The 19,150-nt window shown below is 40.6% G+C and overlaps 1 protein-coding gene across 5 annotated transcripts in view; it reads right to left on the bottom strand.

The window, feature by feature from the left end:
- The window catches only part of CDKAL1 (CDK5 regulatory subunit associated protein 1 like 1), a 684,969-nt gene that overhangs the window by 127,260 nt on the left and 538,559 nt on the right, over window positions 1-19,150 (bottom strand). For all 5 annotated transcript variants that reach the window (XM_059688757.1, XM_059688759.1, XM_059688758.1 and 2 more), the window contains one exon: window positions 9,404-9,466. In XM_059688757.1, coding sequence (XP_059544740.1) covers window positions 9,404-9,466 — 63 coding nt within the window. The remainder of the gene's footprint in view (window positions 1-9,403; window positions 9,467-19,150) is intronic.

Here is a 19,150-nt window from a genome sequence, read left to right as displayed (position 1 = left end):
TTGGACGGGAGGCCAGGCACATTATATCAGGATGGAGGGAGGCCTAGGAACCAACTGTCTCAGGTCCTTCACATTAAACACAGCAGAAGATTTAAGATAATTTTTTATTTCTCTCCATTTTGGCTGTTTTCCTTTTCATCTTTCTGTCTCAATGCACCCAAGTGAAATATGTAGTGGACATATAACTAGGGCTGCCGGATAACAAGACATCGGTTACACATGGATTTTAGATAAATGAATAAATTTTTAGTATGAATATGTCACACATGTTGTAGTGATCATATATTAAAACAAAATATTATTTACCTGAAATTCAAACTGAACTGGGTGTCCTGTATTTTTCTTTGCTCACTAACAGATCAAGTGGATTGTATTCCAGGCAAGTCTGCTGTCCCAACGGGGATGGGAAGGGTCGGTGCGTGGTAGTGTACGTAAGTGGGGAGACACAGGAAATGGGCATGAGTATGGTGATACATTTCAACTGGGTGCAAAGACTTATGACAGAGGACGAGCAGGGGGAGGCTGGCAGGGCAGTGGGAGGTGGTGCCTACATGTTCTCTGGTCTTGGTTCCATGCAGGCCCTCTGCTCTCTCTGCTGGGTTCTTCCTCATCCCAGGGAGTTTCGTAGTGGCAGTGTATCACCAGTAACAGTAGGAACCGAGACATTTTTAGATGTGATTAATACTTTGAAAATACAGTAACTGCCATGTCTATGTAGATCTTCTTTGACTATTTTTAAATCAGTGCTTTTATACTAAACTAGAGGCCCGGTACACCAAATTCATGCACGGCGGGGGTGGGGGGAGGGGTCCCCTCAGCCCGGCCTGCAATGACGCCAGTGTCCCTCGCCCTGGCCTCCAGCCCGAGGCCCCTCCCCTCCCCTCCCTCTGCGTGGCCAGGGCGTGGACACTGGGCTCGCATTGCTGGGGCGCTGCCGCCAGTGTCCCGCATTGGCCACTATGGTGCTGCAATCTTTATGGTGGAGTGACAGTTAATTTACATTACTCTTTTATTAGATAGGGTGTTTGCAAGGATTTGATCATGAGCTTTGCTTTCCCCTATTCCTAATATTCCTGGGAGTGCCTGGGTGGGGAGGAGGAGGGGAGAGAAAATGCTACTAGATAGGACATTCTTAAATAATCACCTGGCAAACGTTCGGTCTTCTGTCATGACCCCATCTGCCCATAAAGAGAAGTTCCAGATGCTCACTTGTTGAATGGAACAGGGCGGCCTTCTCCCTGTTTCTAGCCTGCCTGATGCTACTTTCTCATTTCTAGGTATCGTGACTTCGGCTAGTTCTCTCCTCAACCTTCCTCTGTGCGTTAGGTTTTAGGTTCTGACTCACCCTATTCCTCTGGCGTGAGCACGCCCTGTTGTGTTGGTAAAAAGGAGTCCAATCCTTTGGCTGGAACCATGGTGCCACCAACATACCCTACTCCCACCCCACTGAGGGGCTGGGGAGGAAAGCCAGTTAGACTGGGCTCTGTTAGAAGCCCAGTGCCCAGCGGTGCCTGATCTTCATTCATTAGTCTCTGATGATATTAGCCTTGATGTCCAGCTTCAATCAATCGAGTTTCCTTTGCCCCTGGCTGGTGGTGAATGAAGCAAGTGGGGGAAGAGTGGAGATGAGGGGGGACATTTTTAGGATAAGCTTAGCTGCTTAATTATCTGCTTTACAGGGAGGTCATTCAATGAATCCTCAGTGCTCTTCTATTGCTGTCCTCTGTCTCTCCTTATTCCTTTTCACATGCTGTTTCTATTTCTACCAAATTTTCGCCTATTTACAATGAGAGTTGAGGTTAGACAAGAGAGGCAGGGTAAGAAGGCCACTTCAGCCCTGAGCCTGAGGTGTGTTGGTCAGTCCTCCTTTGGTTAGAGCATCTTATGCTGCAGGTATTTAGTTCCATGTGGCCCAGAAGTTGTGGGCATAGGCTCTGGAGTTACACATCTCTATAACTTGTCAGGTGTGTGACCTTGAGCAGTTACTTAATCTCTCCGTGTCTCAGTTTCTTTATCTGTAAAATGGGAGATAATAAGAGTACTCACTTACAGGGTGGTATAAAGCTTAATCAGTCACGTGTGCATGTAAAGCTTTGGGGATGGTGCCAGTTACACGGTGTGCTTTAAACAGTTGAAGAGTAACAACAACAATAACAATAATAATAATCCAGTTGGATTCAATTCTCCTTGTCAATCCTCAGGGTAACTGGCAGAGCCAAATTCTGGCATCTATGGGTCTCCAGATATCTCATTTTAACAACACTAAAACCTCTGCCATTTACACATCCTTCCAATACCACCCATCCCTGCAGTTATAGTAACAAAATAAATTAAACTAACATGTAAAAATGTTTAATTTTTAGAACAATGTCATGGTTGAAGGAAAAGAGAAAAAGACATAAATAATATCAAAGTTAGGCTCACAAAACATGATCTGCTGCTGAACTTGAATCACAAGCTGAGGGGTGTTAAAAATTGAGGACAAAGCTTTGGGTCAGGTTGGCAGAGGCCGGGAAGCACAAGGTGGTTACAGATCTTGACTGGGGAGCTGTGTCTGCACCTTCTGTGACAACTGCAAGGTCACCTTGAAAAACAAGGTGCTCTAACAAATGAAAGCAAAGTTTTTGTACCGAGTGCTCCTTTATTTAGTTCGTCCATTATTTTGAGGCTGGGTTATCCATTTGGCTTTAGAGCGGAGTTGATGGCAACAATAAATGGGTTTAGTATTCACTAAAGTGCTCACATCCCCGAGCATGGTTTTAGTATGACATGTGAAAATGTAACAGGAAGGGAACTCAATCAATTAGACATTTATCCAATCGTTCCCGATATTTAGCAACATCCCTAAAATTACTTTTTAAACATTTTTTCGTCTTTGCCAAAGATGGGGAATAGAGTTATGCGCACAAATGGCTTTGGACAATCTGCTGCCGAGGACTGTTTTAAGCATGGCGTAAACATGCCAGATCAATAACTGGCTTCTTTATCTGCATGTGCCATGAAAATCTGGCTATCATAGAGTGCCGGATCCATTAAAAACTGGATTTGCTATTTCCAGACAGCAGATAGCTCAAAGCTCAACAGGGCCAGCAGGCAACAATCCAAATTCCCATCTCCCTCTCTAGAACAACTCAAAGCACTCTGTTGCTACATTATGTTATTCAAAGCCCAGGAGATAATGAAGGCTTGACAATGCTGTGGCTGCCTCAGGATTGAGTCAAATGGCCATTATTCTTCAAACATAAAGAGCTGGGTAAAGTGACTTTTATCTTAAATCGCCAGACAAATCTGATTAATGGAGAAATGTAAATCAATACACGGTTTCCAAAATAAAACTGTTCTTTTCCCTTTAGGTATGATATATGTATTCATGAAACAATGTCACAGAGACTATTAGTCTCTTAGAAAAGAAAGGACAGTGGTAGAAATCAAGACTGCCCCACCCCCGAGACTTTTAAAATAGATTTTTGCTATATGCTTCTGTCCAAACAAAGCTGCAGAGAAGGTTCTGTGTGGGTTTTTTTGTCTTTTTTTTTTTTTCTGTATATCACTGTATACTAGTGGATATGAATTCCCAGACATGTTCGTATTAATAACAGTTCTTAAGGTAGTCTTAAATGTGTAGATTATGGAAATACATATGAATTGTTTGTATGTTTAATATTACAATTGAAATACATATACTGTTACCTTAACTTACTATTATTCCATTCCAGTTCTGCTTAGAGTAATCTATTTTTTTAAAAATATGTTTTTATTGATTTTAGCAAGAGAGAAAAGGAGAAAGAAAGAGAGAGAGAGAAATATCTATGTGAGAGAGAAACATCGATTGGCTGCCTCCCACATACAACCATACTGGAGATCGAGCTAACAACCTCACATGTGTCGAGACTGAGAGTCAAACTGGCCACCTTTCAGTGCACAGGACGATGCTCAACCAACAGAGCCACACCAGCCAGGGAAATGCTTAGAGTAATCTTAAAGATAAAAATACTTTATAGTAATTCTCAAAAACATCAATATCTTTACAGTATCTAATTATATAATGAACTAGAGGCCCAGTGCACAAAAAATTCATGCACTCGGGAGGAGTCCCTCAGCCCAGCCTGCGCCCACTCGTAGTCCGAGACCTCTCGGGGGATGTCTACCTGTGGCAGTCGGACATCCCTCTCGCAGTCCGGGAGCCCTCACTCCTTACTGCCTGCCTGCTTGCTGCTCCTTAGTGCTGCCTTGGAGGCAGGAGAGGCTCCCGCTACTGCCACTGCACTCACCAGACATGAGCCTGGCTTCCGGCTGAGTGGCGCTCCCTCTATGGGAGCGCACTGACCACCAGGGGGCAGCTCCTGCATTGAGCCCCCTGGTGGTCGGTGCGCATCATAGCGACTGGTCATTCTGCCGTTTGGTCAATTTGCATATTAGGCTTTTATTATATAGGATAATATGGTAGAATATTGATTTTACTCTCCTCATCTTTTATGCTCAGACACACTTTTTGTCCTTTACCCAACTATCAACACATGTTCAACCACTCTTTCATTATTTCTTTCTTATTAAACCACTCTCCATAGTAATACTTCATTTATCCAGCTGTTCCTAAGAGAGTTTTCAAGATAAACTTTATTCTTAAAATATTGATGTTTCTAAAAGTAGGTTATACACATCTCTACTATTTTAAAATAAAACATCTGTTTCTTGATGCAATTTAGGCCAATTATTTTACCCTGGAACTACTAAAATGTATAGGGATATTTGGGTATCTGGGTCCAAATTAAGTGGTTGTGGGCAGCTGCACTTTTAGAGTTCCTCTGTTAATGACTTACAGTTTTTATGGCCTTCGCCTTGCCTTCATTTAGCATGCTGCCACTTCTTAATGGAGCTCTGACTTCTTGAAGCAATAACCACCCTCTTTTTAACTGCTGCTAGGGTTGACTGTGGTTTGGGAAACCAGGCATATTTGTTTGTTAGGACTGTTTTTGTAAAAAAATGGACTGTTTGTAGATGGGGGACTAAAGAAGTAATGAAGTGGGGAAGGAGATTTAAAGAATAATTTTGCCAGACTGGGCCCAGGCTAGCTTATCTGAAGGTTCTGAGCTGAGATTACTGCATAAAAGACCCTGGTTGAGTAAAGTACTCACGTTCCTTTTCTATCTTACTCATTGGTTAACTAATCAAGTGTCTTCATACATAGCTGTTTGTTTGTTTTTTTGACACATATGAATTTGTTTACAGTTCAACTGATATATGTCTATGCATGTAGAAAGTTTATTAAAATGAAACTAGTCACCAAAAGAAAAAGAAAAGCTTACTTCACCAATACAGGAGCTATATAATAATGTTACTTCTCGTGTGTGTCCACTGATTTATATCTTTAAGAGTAGAAAATTATTAAAATAACAATAGTCACTAAAAGAAAATAAGAAGCCCTCTTCACACAATACAGAAACTATAACAGTGACAACCTGTTAAGGACTCACTCACTTTTAATAGTCTAGAGTGGTCAGCAAACTTCAACTCGGCAAACCATGGCTCACGAGCCACATGCGGCTTTTTGGACCCTTGAGTGTGGCTCTTCCACAAAATACCGCCTTCTGCGCATGACCCACAAAGTTTCAGTCGCACTGTATGTGCGCGCCTGCATGTGGTATTTTGTGGAAGAGCCACACTCAAGGGGCCAAAGAGCCGCATGTGGCTCGCGAGCCATGGTTTGCCGACCACGGGTCTAGAATATGTGCATTCATACAGGTTAACTGTGTTTTGGATCTTAGTCAACTGTGCACATGTTAAGAACCACTGTAAACCCAAACAGAATTTTGTAACTTTTTCTTTCCAAGCATTTTCATATTTTATAATAGCTTTCTACATGAGCAGATTATTAACACCTGTGTTTGGCTAATAAATCTAGATTTACCCCTAAACACATAATTCTGATAAAATCTAACATGAAAGAAAAGAAGAAAGGAAGGAAAAAAGAAACATCTTTTATATGCATAGTAATATTTTCTTTAAGCCAAAGACAGAAAGCACTCGCTAATTCGCATAGCTTCCATAAAATTGTTCTAATTATACCCTACTCTACTTACCTCTGACTTATCCAAAGGAAAACTCAACTCCAAGCTGGCTTTCTGTGACCTTGAAGGCCTGTGACCCTGAACCTTTCCTGGTAGTCAGTATGTGTGTTTCCAGAAATTACGAGCTATGTTTATTATGATTCTTAAAATAACAGAAGAAATACATGAACAAAATACCATCAGATTACCTGCTTTTTTGAATTCCCTTTACCAATGTTACCGTTTATTAGGACAGATAAATGGGAATTAGCTTTGGTGAAAGCCTTTCTGCATTTGTCTATATTATAAGAACTCCTGAAAATATATATATATTTTTAAACAGACACAGAATCAGAGATTATAGTCCAGAATGAAATTCTTCCAGTCTACAGGAAAATTTGTCTTGGAGTATAAAAAAATGAATCAGGTATTTCCCTTGAGGCTCATTCTGAGTGCACATTTTGTTCTAAGCTTTGTATGCTTTTTGCAACAGCATTTAAGAGAAAACCAACTGACCATTTACAACCCAAACAATGGCTTTAGAGCAGCACCATTAAGGACCGCACCTGGCCAGACTCAAACAACACGTCTGTTTAACCTGGTGACTTTCCTGTGTCTGGGGTCAGGCAGGAGCAATCTTGGTTGGGGGGAAGGAAAGAAGAGCAAATATAACTGACTGACTGAGAACAAAACAGTTGCACCAACTATACTTTGTAATTACAACTGTTTCAACAGTTGCTAGTAGGCAAGGCTGTCATTTAAGTGACCCACTATAATTTGGGACAAAGCCCCCGGAAATTATGGCACTTCAGAACAGGAGTGCATTTCTGAGTTTACTGAGCATCACACGCCCACTGAAATGCGGAGTAGTCCTTCTTTGGTATACATTTACATCAAGGGAAACATTAGTAATAAAAGGAATTTAGCTAGAGAGGAAAAGAATATCGTAACATTCACGTTTGGGAGCAGACCATAGTTTATTTTACTTTTGCATCTTTTTCATTATGCACTATTTCCATCATGTAGAAAATATACAGGGGATAGGACCATTAGCCCACAAACCCATCATTCAGTTTCAATAATCAACATTTGGCCAATCTTATTTTACTCTACCCTACCCACTCCCCTCCTTGAATTCTTTTTGAAAACAAATCCAACACAGCCTATATTTTATTTTATAAAAGCTTTAATTTTATGATTTAGGTACACATTTAACCTAAAGATCACTCCACAAATTATATTAAGCATGGCATGTTTTAACCAACTTTAACTACCCCTTTAAGTATTTTACACTAAAACCTATCTGCCTAGAAAACGAATTTGTTTGAATATAATTGGTTAATTAAAATGATAAAGTAACTTGAATCATAACCCTCTGTTATTTTATTTATGGGGGGGGGGAGAAAGAAACATTCTGAGGTTGAGAAAATAGTGCATGTTATGCAGTCCCTGTGATTTTCATCTTTGTGGACACTGATCAACAAGAGACAAGGTTAAAAGTAATACAGCTGGACTTGTCTGGATGGAGCTTAGAAAAATGGGAGGAGGCTACTGAGGGGCAGGAGAGCTGCCTAGCAGGAAACTTTTCCCTTTTCCTTCACCACACAGACAGAATAAATCAGAATGCCAATAGGCCAAACCTTGGAAGCTTTAAAAATCACTCATAGGCAGTCCAGTTACTTATAATAATTTATTACAGATCTTAAAGCAAAGATCAAAAGGAACTCTATCTAGCATTTATATTCAATTCCTCGTTGCCTGATGACTAATTTGTAGAGGAATGAAGTCTTCACAAGGGAAGCCAAAATAATCTGAGGTGACTTTGATACAATGCCACAAAGGATATGAAGAGGAAGCCGGTAGAAGCTGCAAATGGCCAAGTTCCATTAAGGGTTCTAATAAAAGAATAATGGAATTTCCCTTAACTGTGAATTAAAAAAATGTTAGAAGTGGGCAAAATTTAGACAAGTCAGGCAAAACATTTGTCACAGCCTTTTGTGGTTAAATGTTAACTTTAGCCACTGTTGCATTTATGTTCATTACATGGCTTCATCTAAAAAAATGCAACTTTCCCATCAGAAATCTGGCCAATCACATTCCTTTTGCTTTCGTATATTACTGATCAGCCTGCACCTTCCACCTGCATTGTCAGATACTATGAGTTCTCTCAACCTCTTTCAAACAAATGGCCATATTCTACAAACTGATTGATTTAACTTCAAAAAAGCAACTTGAAATTATGTAATTTTTAGTTATGTATACAGCGATGGTCACATGGAGGAGCATAAACATCTCTTTTAAAAATTTTTGGACTTCAGTCAAATTGGTCACGATAGAAACACTAGAAGCTATTCAAATTCTTTCAACTTTTATGAACAACTGGCATGATTTTCCCCTCCCAAATCCAGACATCTTCATATTCTGAGCTGAGGAAAGTAGTTTTCACACTACTTATTTTGGCTAGTTAAAAAATCCCCACCACATGTCTCCCTGTAAATTCATAGATAAAGATTTAAGTTTATATTAACAATTCGATGGTGCAACTTTTTTGTTTGCTTCTGAAGTCACCTCAAATTAACAGATTTACTGGAATCTTACGTGATAAAGAAGTTTTACACAACTCTCAGGAATCTCGCAATGTATTTCCCTATGAAGATGCGATATTGAGCATTTTCTTTAAAAACAGTCATACGTGTGTTTTTTAAAAAAGAGTCCGATCTTTTACAAATATAGTGAAATACTTATAAGTAAAAAGATGTGTGGGAATTCTTCAAATACAGGTAGTGGAGAGCTGGGGTTCTAAAGAATCAGAGCTGGCCATGGGTACATAAAGCTGTGGGATGGATGCGTAGGGTCCCTACACAATTTGGTCTTCTGTGTAGCAAAACTATTGGCAGTGGGTATTTCACATATAATGCTACGCACTGTTTTTCGTTAGGGTTTTTACACGGAAAACAGCTTTCCATCAGGAGCAATGGAGAACCAAGAATTGGCAGTTAATATTTCAATTATCTGTACCAATCCAAAAGCCAAGTCCATCACGACATTGTTTGGTAAGAAAAGAAAAAAAAAACCAACCAAACAAAAAAATACCCCCAAACCTGTCTTTGCAGTCTTTGAGATTTCAGTGACAATATGTAATTAGATTTTAATGTGAATAAAATACAATTATTTTAGTTCAAAATACACATCACATTTTCTGGTTTCTTTTAAAGACATAGAGTTGGAAATTAAGATAGAAATAGAAATGGAACTGGTAAGTATACTTTAAAATCACTACATACCAGGGGACATTGTGCCATACATTCAGAAAGACTTCTCTACCACCCAATACGCTAATCACATGCATCTCTTACCTTGTGATCATACGGACTGTAAGAGTGAAATACCCGAGAAAGATCTTTTGTTCTTTGCTTTTTCTGTGGAAAAAAACACAGACATCTGAGTTGATAGGTGGCAAAACATACATGTGCATATGTACCTATATGTATATCTCTCTCTCCATATTTATTTCTCTGTCTCTCTATCTGCATTAAGATAATGTGTATTGAGATATTCTTCCCTGTGCAAGGTGAGGGGCTCCAGTGTCAACATGGGACATGTGGATGAAATTAGAAACCAAAGCCACTTGATGGTTATGTGGGTCATTGTCACAGACCAGCCAGGCCACTTAGAAGGTTGCATAATTACATTAATCATGAAAAAAACCCTATTTATAGACACATAACTTAGAGACTAAAGGGAAAAAGGAAAGAAACCTCTGAATTTAATTGTAATATCAACTGCTGTTACTCTAAATTGGGCACTTCATTGTCTATTTAAACCAGTGGTTCTCAACCTTCCTAATGCCGCGACCTTTAATACAGTTCCTCATGTTGTGGTGACCCCCAACCATAAAATTATTTTCGTTGCTACTTCATAACTGTAATTTTGCTACTGTAATGAATCGTAATGATAAGCAGGATGTATTTTCATTGTTACAAATTGAACATAATTAAAGCATAGTGATTAATCACAAAAACAATATGGAATTATATATGTGTTTTCTGATGGTCTTAGGCGACCCTTGTGAAAGGGTCGTTCGACCCCCAAAGGAGTCGCGACCCATAGGTTGAGAACCGCTGATTTAAACAATATACCTCCTTCAGGCCCCAGGTCACAGCTTGGGTCTGTCACTGTTATCTAATTCAGGTGCCTTGCATGGTTTTCTCATTAATTTAACAAATATTTATTGAGTGACTGAAATTGGAACTTTTTTCCTGCAATTCATTTCAATTTTTAAATATAATGATTAGCTTTGCACAAATATCTGCCAGACTGAGAGTGAAAGTTTTTGTTTTCTGTTAGACAGACAGAGAGAGAGAGAGAGAAGAGAGAGAGAGAGAGAGAGAGAGAGAGAGAGAGAGAGAGAGAGAGATGAAAGAGACACAGGGATGAGTTGCCTACTGCACATGCTCCGACCCGGGCTGGGATTGGGCCTGCAACGCAGGTACATACCCTTCACCAGGAATTCTCGGGCCAACGCTCTAACCACCGAACGAACTGGCCAGGGCATGAGAGTGGAAGGTTGTTTTTTTAAAAAAAAATATTTCATTGTTTTGTTTTTTTTCAGAGAGGAAGGGAAAGGTATAGAGAGAAACATCAATCAGCTGCCTCCTGCACACCCCCTACTGTGGATGTGCCCGCAACCAAGGTACATGCTCTTGACCGGAATCGAACCTAGTACCCTTCAGTCTGCAGGCCGATGCTCTATCCACTGAACAAAACCGGTTAGGGTGAGTGGAAGATATTTAAAGGATAAATTATGAAAATCCAGTTGCAGAATCAGTATGCATGTTTATTACATTAATAGATACAGCCATACTGCTCCCTTCCCCAAAACATTGTACCAATTTGCCTTCTCACCCAGAGTGAGTGGAAATTACAGCTTAAGTCAGAAATTCTTAATTTCTTTTTTCCATTTATAGGTTGTTACATTTCTAAATTTATAGAACAGATAAAACATTTTTAAAGCAGATATTGAACATCTTCACAGGTGTCTATTATAGAATTTATTTCTTGTACATCATAGAGTTAGACACTACCACATACTAACATTCCATCATGAGATTGGCCAGTTTGCCCTTAATTCTATCCCTGTGTTGCTTCTGGTTCTACTTTGTTGATTTTAATCCCACTACCAGGTAAATGAGTTCTATCTTCACTTGACTGGAACCTGTTTCCTAGGAAAGTATTTCCTTCATTTAAATTCCAGTGTCTGCCTGAGCTGTCTGTGATCCCTCCCCAGTGCCAGGGAACTAAGCAGATCTCCTAGGTTCCACAGGATCTGCTGCAGCCACTTGGCTAAGTATTCAAGCCTGCTATTAATTAAGACCTTGTATCAGAGTCATTTGTACACACTCACAGTTTCCCCATAGATTACTTTCCCTATTTCAGAACTGTCTTTGGAGCCACAACTCCCCTTGGCAGTCTGTCAAATCACTTGGCCTTGTTTCCACATTCTGAGACCTACTGAGAGTTATCCTCCCTGCCGCTCAGCCAGAATTCCCACCTCCTCTGGTCTATCTCTCACGTGTGCTTCTGACCATCAGACTCTAAGGTAATTTAACATTCCTTTTCCCCAGACAGCATAGATGGATCTCTAACTGATCGGAAATAGTCCTTTGGCTCTAGGAGCTCTGGAATCTGTTCTGAACAGGTCACTTGCCACCAAAGTTTTCATTAGCTTATAATTTTCTCTTTCATTCCCATATACCCACTTAGTTGGTCTAACAGTTCTTGGCTTATATTTTAATCAGAAGAAAAATGATGGATACTAACACTTCCTTTGGTAAAATTAATTAAAACATGGGGAAATTTTTTTTTTCAGAAAGGAAATTATGCTAGAGAAGATAAACTAGGGAGCAAAGCAGTCTTAAACTTAGGAGGTGTCCCCATGCCGGGAGCCGGTCCATCCTTGCTGTTTCAAAGGACCTGGCATATATGGCATACTGTTCTTAAAATGTTTGCTCACCTTCTTGGCACTATGTGTTTTAACCAAGGTCTCCTCTCTGAGAAAGGTTGTTTCCCCAGGTAGGGATTTTCCCCTGAAGTTAGGGAGGGAATAAAACCCCTCAACTAAGTGCCAGGCGGGTAATTAATCACTTTAACTACGAACAATCATGCTTAAGCTACATAATCTTTACTCCCTGGAATGGAGATAAGAAACGCCCTAGCCTTTGTAATAGAGATTGATAGGATTGAATCAACTGGTATAAATACAGATGCAACAAGACAGCGAGAGACAGAATTCAGAACACAGAACCTACACAGAACATTCTCTAGAGACAGAAGAACTTTGCTGGAGAGAACATGGCAAAAGATCCTGGACTGAACCTGACTACAGAAATTGGCAAGAGAACCTGACTAGAACCTGGTGACTGAACCTGGCTAGAGATCCTAACCAGAACCTCCCTGGAGATCCAGACCAGAACTTGGCTGGAGATCCTGGCTAGGCTGCTGATCAACTGAACGCTGTCTCCGTGTCATTCCTTCTTCGCCGACTCTGTCCACACCTTTGGGGACCCCTGGACCTGCTGGGGTTGGACCCCAGCATCCCCAGGTCTGTTCAGTCCCAGAGATGGTTGAGCTACCAGCTTGAGTTGGCAATGAATACGGATTATTCAGTTTGTTTAGTGTGCCTTTGTTTGTGGCTTTTGAACCTATTTTGATAGCTAAAGATGCATTTTATTATAAGCTACCTCAAATTATTTTGGGAAGGAAATGGATTATAAATGATAAATAAACACACTATTCAGATTAGCCCCCAAAGAAGCCAGAGAGGAAAGAATGTTCTTTTTTCTGACAACAAATTTATTATATACAAGTACAATGAAGTTTTGGCTCTGAATATTGAAGGTTATATGTATTAGTCCAGTTTACTGAAAATTACGGCTCTTTTTCCTGTGATGTTAGAGTCATATAGCCCAGTGGCATATCTTCTGGGATCCAGAAGAGGGGTTGACAAATGATGGCCCATGGGCCAATCCAGCCCACCACCTGTTTCTGTAAATATAGTTTTATTGATACATATCCACAGACATTCAGTTATGTATTATCTATGAACTAGAGGCCCGGTGCATGAATTTGTGCACCAGTGGAGTCCCTTGGCCTGGCCTGCGGTATTGGGCCAAAACCGCCTCTCCAACATCCTCTGAGGGTTCCCGGATTGCAAGAGGGCGCAGGCTAGGCCGAGAGACCCACCGGTGCACAATCAGGGCCAGGGAAGGATGCAGGAAGTTGGCCAGCGGGGAGAGACCTTGGAAGGACTCCAGGGCATGTCCGGCCTGTCTCGCTCAGTCCTGATTGGCTGGACCCCAGCAGCAAGCTAACCTACTGGTTGGAGCATCTGCCCACTGGTGGTCAGTGCACGTCATAGCAACTAGTCAACTGGTTGACTGTCTGCCCCCTGGTGGTTAGTGCACGTCATAGTGAGCGGTTGAGCCTCAGCATATCATTAGCATATTACTCTTTGATTGGTTGAACGGACGAACAGACGAGCGGACACTTAGCATATTAGGCTTTTATTATATAGGATGCTTTCATTCTACCACAGCAGAATTGAGTGGTTACAACAGAGATCGTATGACTCATAAATGCTAAAGTATTTACTATCTAGCCCCTTACAGGAAAATTCAGCCATCCCTGATCTTGAATGTCTATCTTTGACCATGTCTATGTCTGCTGGTAAGCTCCCCAAACCAAATGAACAACCAATTATCCAGTAAAATTCCTTGTTCCTTTTAATTGCTTAATGAAGACAGTTCAAGAAAGAATCAAAACCTATATCCTGACATATCAAGATGAACAACCAGCAAAATAACCATTAGCTGTCTTGTTTTTAGGATTTTACCTTCTGAGTATTCTATGTTCAGACAGAAAACATAAGTTGGCTGGTGTCTACAGCATGCTGAAATAGACAGGGGACTTTAGGAGCCCTCTGTATTCACATTTTAACTGCTTATGACAGATACTCTGAAAGGAGACCCTTCACTAAGTTCTAGCACTAAAGCCATGTAGAGGGTTTCATGTACAAGTAACTATAGAGTGTGGCCATTATTGCTAGTGAGCCAGTTTCTCATATGAAGACAATGTTAAGTCTACTATGCTACAAAAAAGGCTTGTTGAGCCTTGCTAGTTTTAACTGAAACCAAAAGCTGAGCCAAAAACAGAATAATTAGGTATTTTCCTATTGCATCATAGAGTGTGTCTAAATTACCTCCCACTTTTTAGCCTGTTAAAACAAACAGCTCAGTCATGCAACCACCTGTTAATTCTCCAAGTATTTAAAAAGTAAACATGTTAAACAAGTTGTGTGATGAACCTGTAATGAGGGTGGCCAAAGTACAGTGAGTACATCAGACATCCCTCCCAGAGCTGTCTGAGCCACCTTCAAGTCACCTTGGTCATCAATCCCCAGGCCAGAGATGAGAACTTTTATTTAAAAAGTAACTACATGCCAAGTCCTGAAGTTACGTGGGTTGCAGTTTGGTTTAACAGATGAGGCAGTATGCAAATTTGGTGAAACTTCTAGATTTCTGACAAGCTAACCCTCTGCAGATCTCCATCCTACAAGTACTTCCTCAATTGCTTTTATACTTCACTCTTTAAGGACAGAGTACACGGCTGACCCCTTTTATACCCATGCTTATACTCCTTTTCAGACAAACCTAAACAAAACTAAAGGCCCCAATCAATGGAGCAGTTCTAATAGTTCAGGGTTCCAGACAATGTAATCGTTTTACTTTTAATCAAAGGTATGCATATCTCAGATCTGAAAAAGGCTCTGCATGTGATGAGAATAGACATTTTGAAGATGAAGTTATACCATCAATTAAATTGTAACAATATCTTCCAATTTAACTTCTCTTGGTTCCCCAAACTAATTCAATGCTTTCTGTGCTCATTCTCTACTTGTAGATTAAAGCTTTCTCAAATAAAATAGTATTGTAAGGCAAAACAGTAACACTATGGACTTCATTTCTACATATGGATTTTCAAAAAGTGATAAAATCTACATATGAGCTTTCAGAGAGTTTGATATGCTTACACTATATTATTATAATAAAATATAAAGGTTTCAGCAAGCCTTCATCATACTTGGTGGTAAGCAGCCAAAATAGCAGGATTGGTTTCATTGTACTAACTTCCAGTTTTCTGCTGCACATGTCAGGGGCATGGAAGTCACCATTCTGTCCCAACAACAAGTAACAAACTGAACAGCCTGAAAAGCGACAGCTCTTCCTGGATCCAGGAGACAGGGGCAGGTACAGGGAAAACTGCAGGCCCCGAACTGGAGACTAACAGGTGAATGCAGGGAATGCAGCTGCCTGAGCAGAGATGCAGGATGAAGCTGCCACCGGAACCAGTGTTTAGGTGGGAAAACCTGAACTGCAGTTAAAGGAATGCTGGAGCTCAGTGCAGACAGCTCAGGGAGAGAAGAACTCCAGGAGGATCCAGTTGTTGGGGAGGGGATGGAGAAAGGGACACAATATTGTGAAATTTATCTGCAGGAGCTCAACCAGGTTCCCATAGTAAATATCAAAGAAAAATTCCTGGGCTTCCTTCTGGCAGAGGGAGGGGGGAAAGGAAGCATTATGAAATATACCAGAGTCCTCTGTTCTTCTTAACAAGGCCTGCCCTTAGGTGTATAATCATCAGAACAGAACTGACCTGGGTAAGGGCAATCCTGAACTCCAACCCACCCAGCCCTCCTGTCCCAGCTAAGGCTGGGGGAGGGAAAACCTGAGGAGCACTTGCTAAGATCACAGTCTAGAGGCACAGGCTCTTTAAAGGACTGAGATCTAGTCACAGGAATAGAGAGAAGGCTTCCTCTCCCCTCACCTCACCACCACATTGCTCACCTCACCACCACATAGCTCAAAACTAATTTATAGCAGTTCCTTTTAACCAGAATATCATGTCTGGCTATGAAGAAAAATTACAAGGTATAAGAAAAGGCAAAAAACACAATTTGAAGAGACAGGGCAAGTATCAGAACCAGACATGGCAGAGATGTTGGAATTATCTGACTGGAAATTTAAAACAATTATGATTAATATGCTAAGGGCTCTAATGGATAAAGCAGACAACAGGCAGGAACAGATGGGCAATGCAAGCACAGAGATGGAAATCCTAAGAAAGACCCTCCCTGGCCCTCTCCCCGAAAGCTATAGCTAAAAAAAACCTAACAGACATGATAAATGCCTTTATGGGCTTATTCGTAATCTGTACATGGCTGAGTAAAGAATCTCTGAGCTAGAGGATATCTCAATAGAAGCTTGAAAACCAAAAAGCAATGAGAGCAAAGACGAAAACAAGAGAATATCCAACAACTGTGGGACAACTACAAAAGGTGTAACATATGCACAATGGGAATACCAGAAGAAGAATAAAGATAGAAAGGAAGAGAACAAATATTTGAAACAATAATGACTGAGAATATCCCCCAAATTAATGCCAGACACCAAACCACAGATCCAGGAAGACTGGAGAACACCAACTAGGACAAATGCCAAGAAAACGTTGGCATATCATTTTCAAATTACACTAATCAAACAGAAAATCCTGAAAGAATCCAGGGAGAAAAATACCTTGGCTATAAAGGAACAAAGATAAGAATTACTTCCAGAGTCTCTGCAGAAACCATGTAAGCAAAAGGAGAATGGAGTTGGGAAAGAGAGAAATCACCAACCTAGAATTCAGCACCTTGTGAAATTATCCGGAGAAATAAAAACTTTCTCAAACAAAAATTGAAGGAATTCATTGCCAGTAGGCCTTCCCTGCAGGATATGTTAAAGTTTTTTAGAGAGAAGGAAAAAAATATAGGTCTGAAATTCAGTTCTATATAATGAAGAGCATTGAAGAAAAAATAAGGAAAAATAAACTTTTCTTAATCGACCTAATAGATAACAGTGTTCAAAAAACAGCAGCAACCGTGTATTCAATTATGTATGCTTATGTATTTATGAAATGAATAGCAGCAATTATATAAGAGGAGAGGGAGGAATTAGGATTATCTAGTTATTATAAGGTACACTGTCTGTGAAGTAGTATCGTATTATGTGATTAGTCGTAAATGTATATTGCAAACTCTAGGGCAACCACTAAAACTACTTTATGTTTTTTTTTTTAAATAAAACTGATATGGTAAGAAAGGAGAGTTTCAACGTACTTATTTTTTTCCTGACCCCTTTCTGGAAGAGAGCCTAAGAAGTGGTTAACCAATCAACTGGCAAGTAGCAGCAGAAAAGTCAGAGTGGAAAGATAAGGAACCAAGACAACTTGCTAACTGGACAGTAAGGTTCTGAATAGCTGACCTTTGTGTCAGGCAGGTGCACCTGAGACGAGTCCAGGATGGGGTAGGACAAATACCAAGGGGAGTCTCCGAGGGACTAGGAGAGTTAGGTTCTAAACAAATTCCCAAATTCCAGGCAATAACGGCTAGGGATCAAGGCCTGATCAGTTGCTATTTGCCATGATAGGCATTCAGAAGGGAACTCAGAGAATCATAGCCTGAGGCAAAAGAGCTGAATAGCCAAGAGGTGCAAGATAAAAACGTGACTAAGGGTCAGGGAGTCCTTGGTGAAGAACTAGGCAGGAACTGAGAGAGTCACTGTGAGGACAGGGCTTAGCAAAATGCAAAAGAGACACTGGTGTCAGGGGTAAGAAATGAAGTAGCCAGAAAACCTTAAGAGGTAACTGAAGCAACTACTAAGGATGTGAGCTGATACTCAGGAAGGTCTGAGTTTTCTTGTGGTCTTCTATTATACTTCCTGCAGGGGCAGGCTCCAGGTGTCAGGGGACACGCATTGCTTGCTCTGTTAAGTTCTGTCTAGAGCAGTGATGGCGAACCTATGACGCATGTGTCAGAGGTGACACGCGAACTCATTTTTTTGGTTGATTTTTCTGTTAAATGGCATTTAAATGTATAAAATAAATATCAAAAATATAAATCTTTTTTATACTATGGTTGCAAATATCAAAAAATTTCTATATGTGACACGGCACCAGAGTTAATTTAGGGTTTTTCAAAATGCTGACACGCTGAGCTCAAAAGGTTTGCCATCACTGGTCTAGAGGGAACATTATACCGTAGCTTACTGAAGAGTTCCGTTTTTGATAAAAGCCAAAATAAAAGAATTGAGTATGTAGACAGATTATGCATCTATATAAACTGTAAGAAAGTAGCTTGGGTACAGGCACACAGAGACAGGGAGGTAAGGTGGGAGCTTTGTTGAATCAAAGAAATGATTAAATGATTAGTGCACATGATGCAAAATATATGACAGTTTCATCAAAATGATCCAATCTGTGTTTCAGAAAGAGCATCCTACTGGTATTAGAGATGAAGTGTGGAAACAAGGCTAGAGGCCAAAGATGGTGTGAGAGGATGTCGTAGTGGTTCAGAAAAAATAAAAACACATCACATTAAGCTCAGGGCAAGGAAGGCAGGTGGGATGGGTGAGAGAAGCATCTGGGAGGTAGGATGGACAGCACTTGGTGACCAACTGGACAGGCACACAGGGAGGGAAGAGCAGAGGAAGGCACCACGATTTCTGGCCGAGATTACAGAGGGGAGAAAAGTACCCTGTGCTGATGGAAGCAACCTAAAGAAATCAGATTTCAGGACTGGACTGAGGAGGGGAATTCAGTATTGAATATAATGAGTGTGAGGTGGCTGCTGTGAAACATTTGGAGAGAGAAAGAGAAGGAAGGTAGAGAGAAGGGGAAGATGGTGCTAGAAGAGAGATGTGGATCTATTTGTATAATTAAAAGCAGGAACGGGGATATCTATCACCCAGGGAGCATATACAGTGAATGAGATAAGAAGAAGAGAAGACAGAGGTTAAAATCCAAGCGAATAGCAGCTCTCTGACCTTGGGCCAGGTGTCTGCTCAGGTATCTTCATAGGTAAAATGAGGCCCTTGGATTAGGCCAGTAGTGCTCAGCTCTGGTTGCAGGTTAGAATCAGTAGGGTGTCTTTAAAATATACCAGTGCCCCAGTCCTAGTCCCCAGTGGCACTGATTTAACGGGAAAGTCCATTATTTAAATGCTCTTGTGT

This window comes from Myotis daubentonii, chromosome 3 (assembly GCF_963259705.1).
Source record: "Myotis daubentonii chromosome 3, mMyoDau2.1, whole genome shotgun sequence".
Classification (NCBI taxonomy): domain Eukaryota; kingdom Metazoa; phylum Chordata; class Mammalia; order Chiroptera; family Vespertilionidae; genus Myotis; species Myotis daubentonii.
This window is presented reverse-complemented; position numbering and strand designations above follow the sequence as displayed.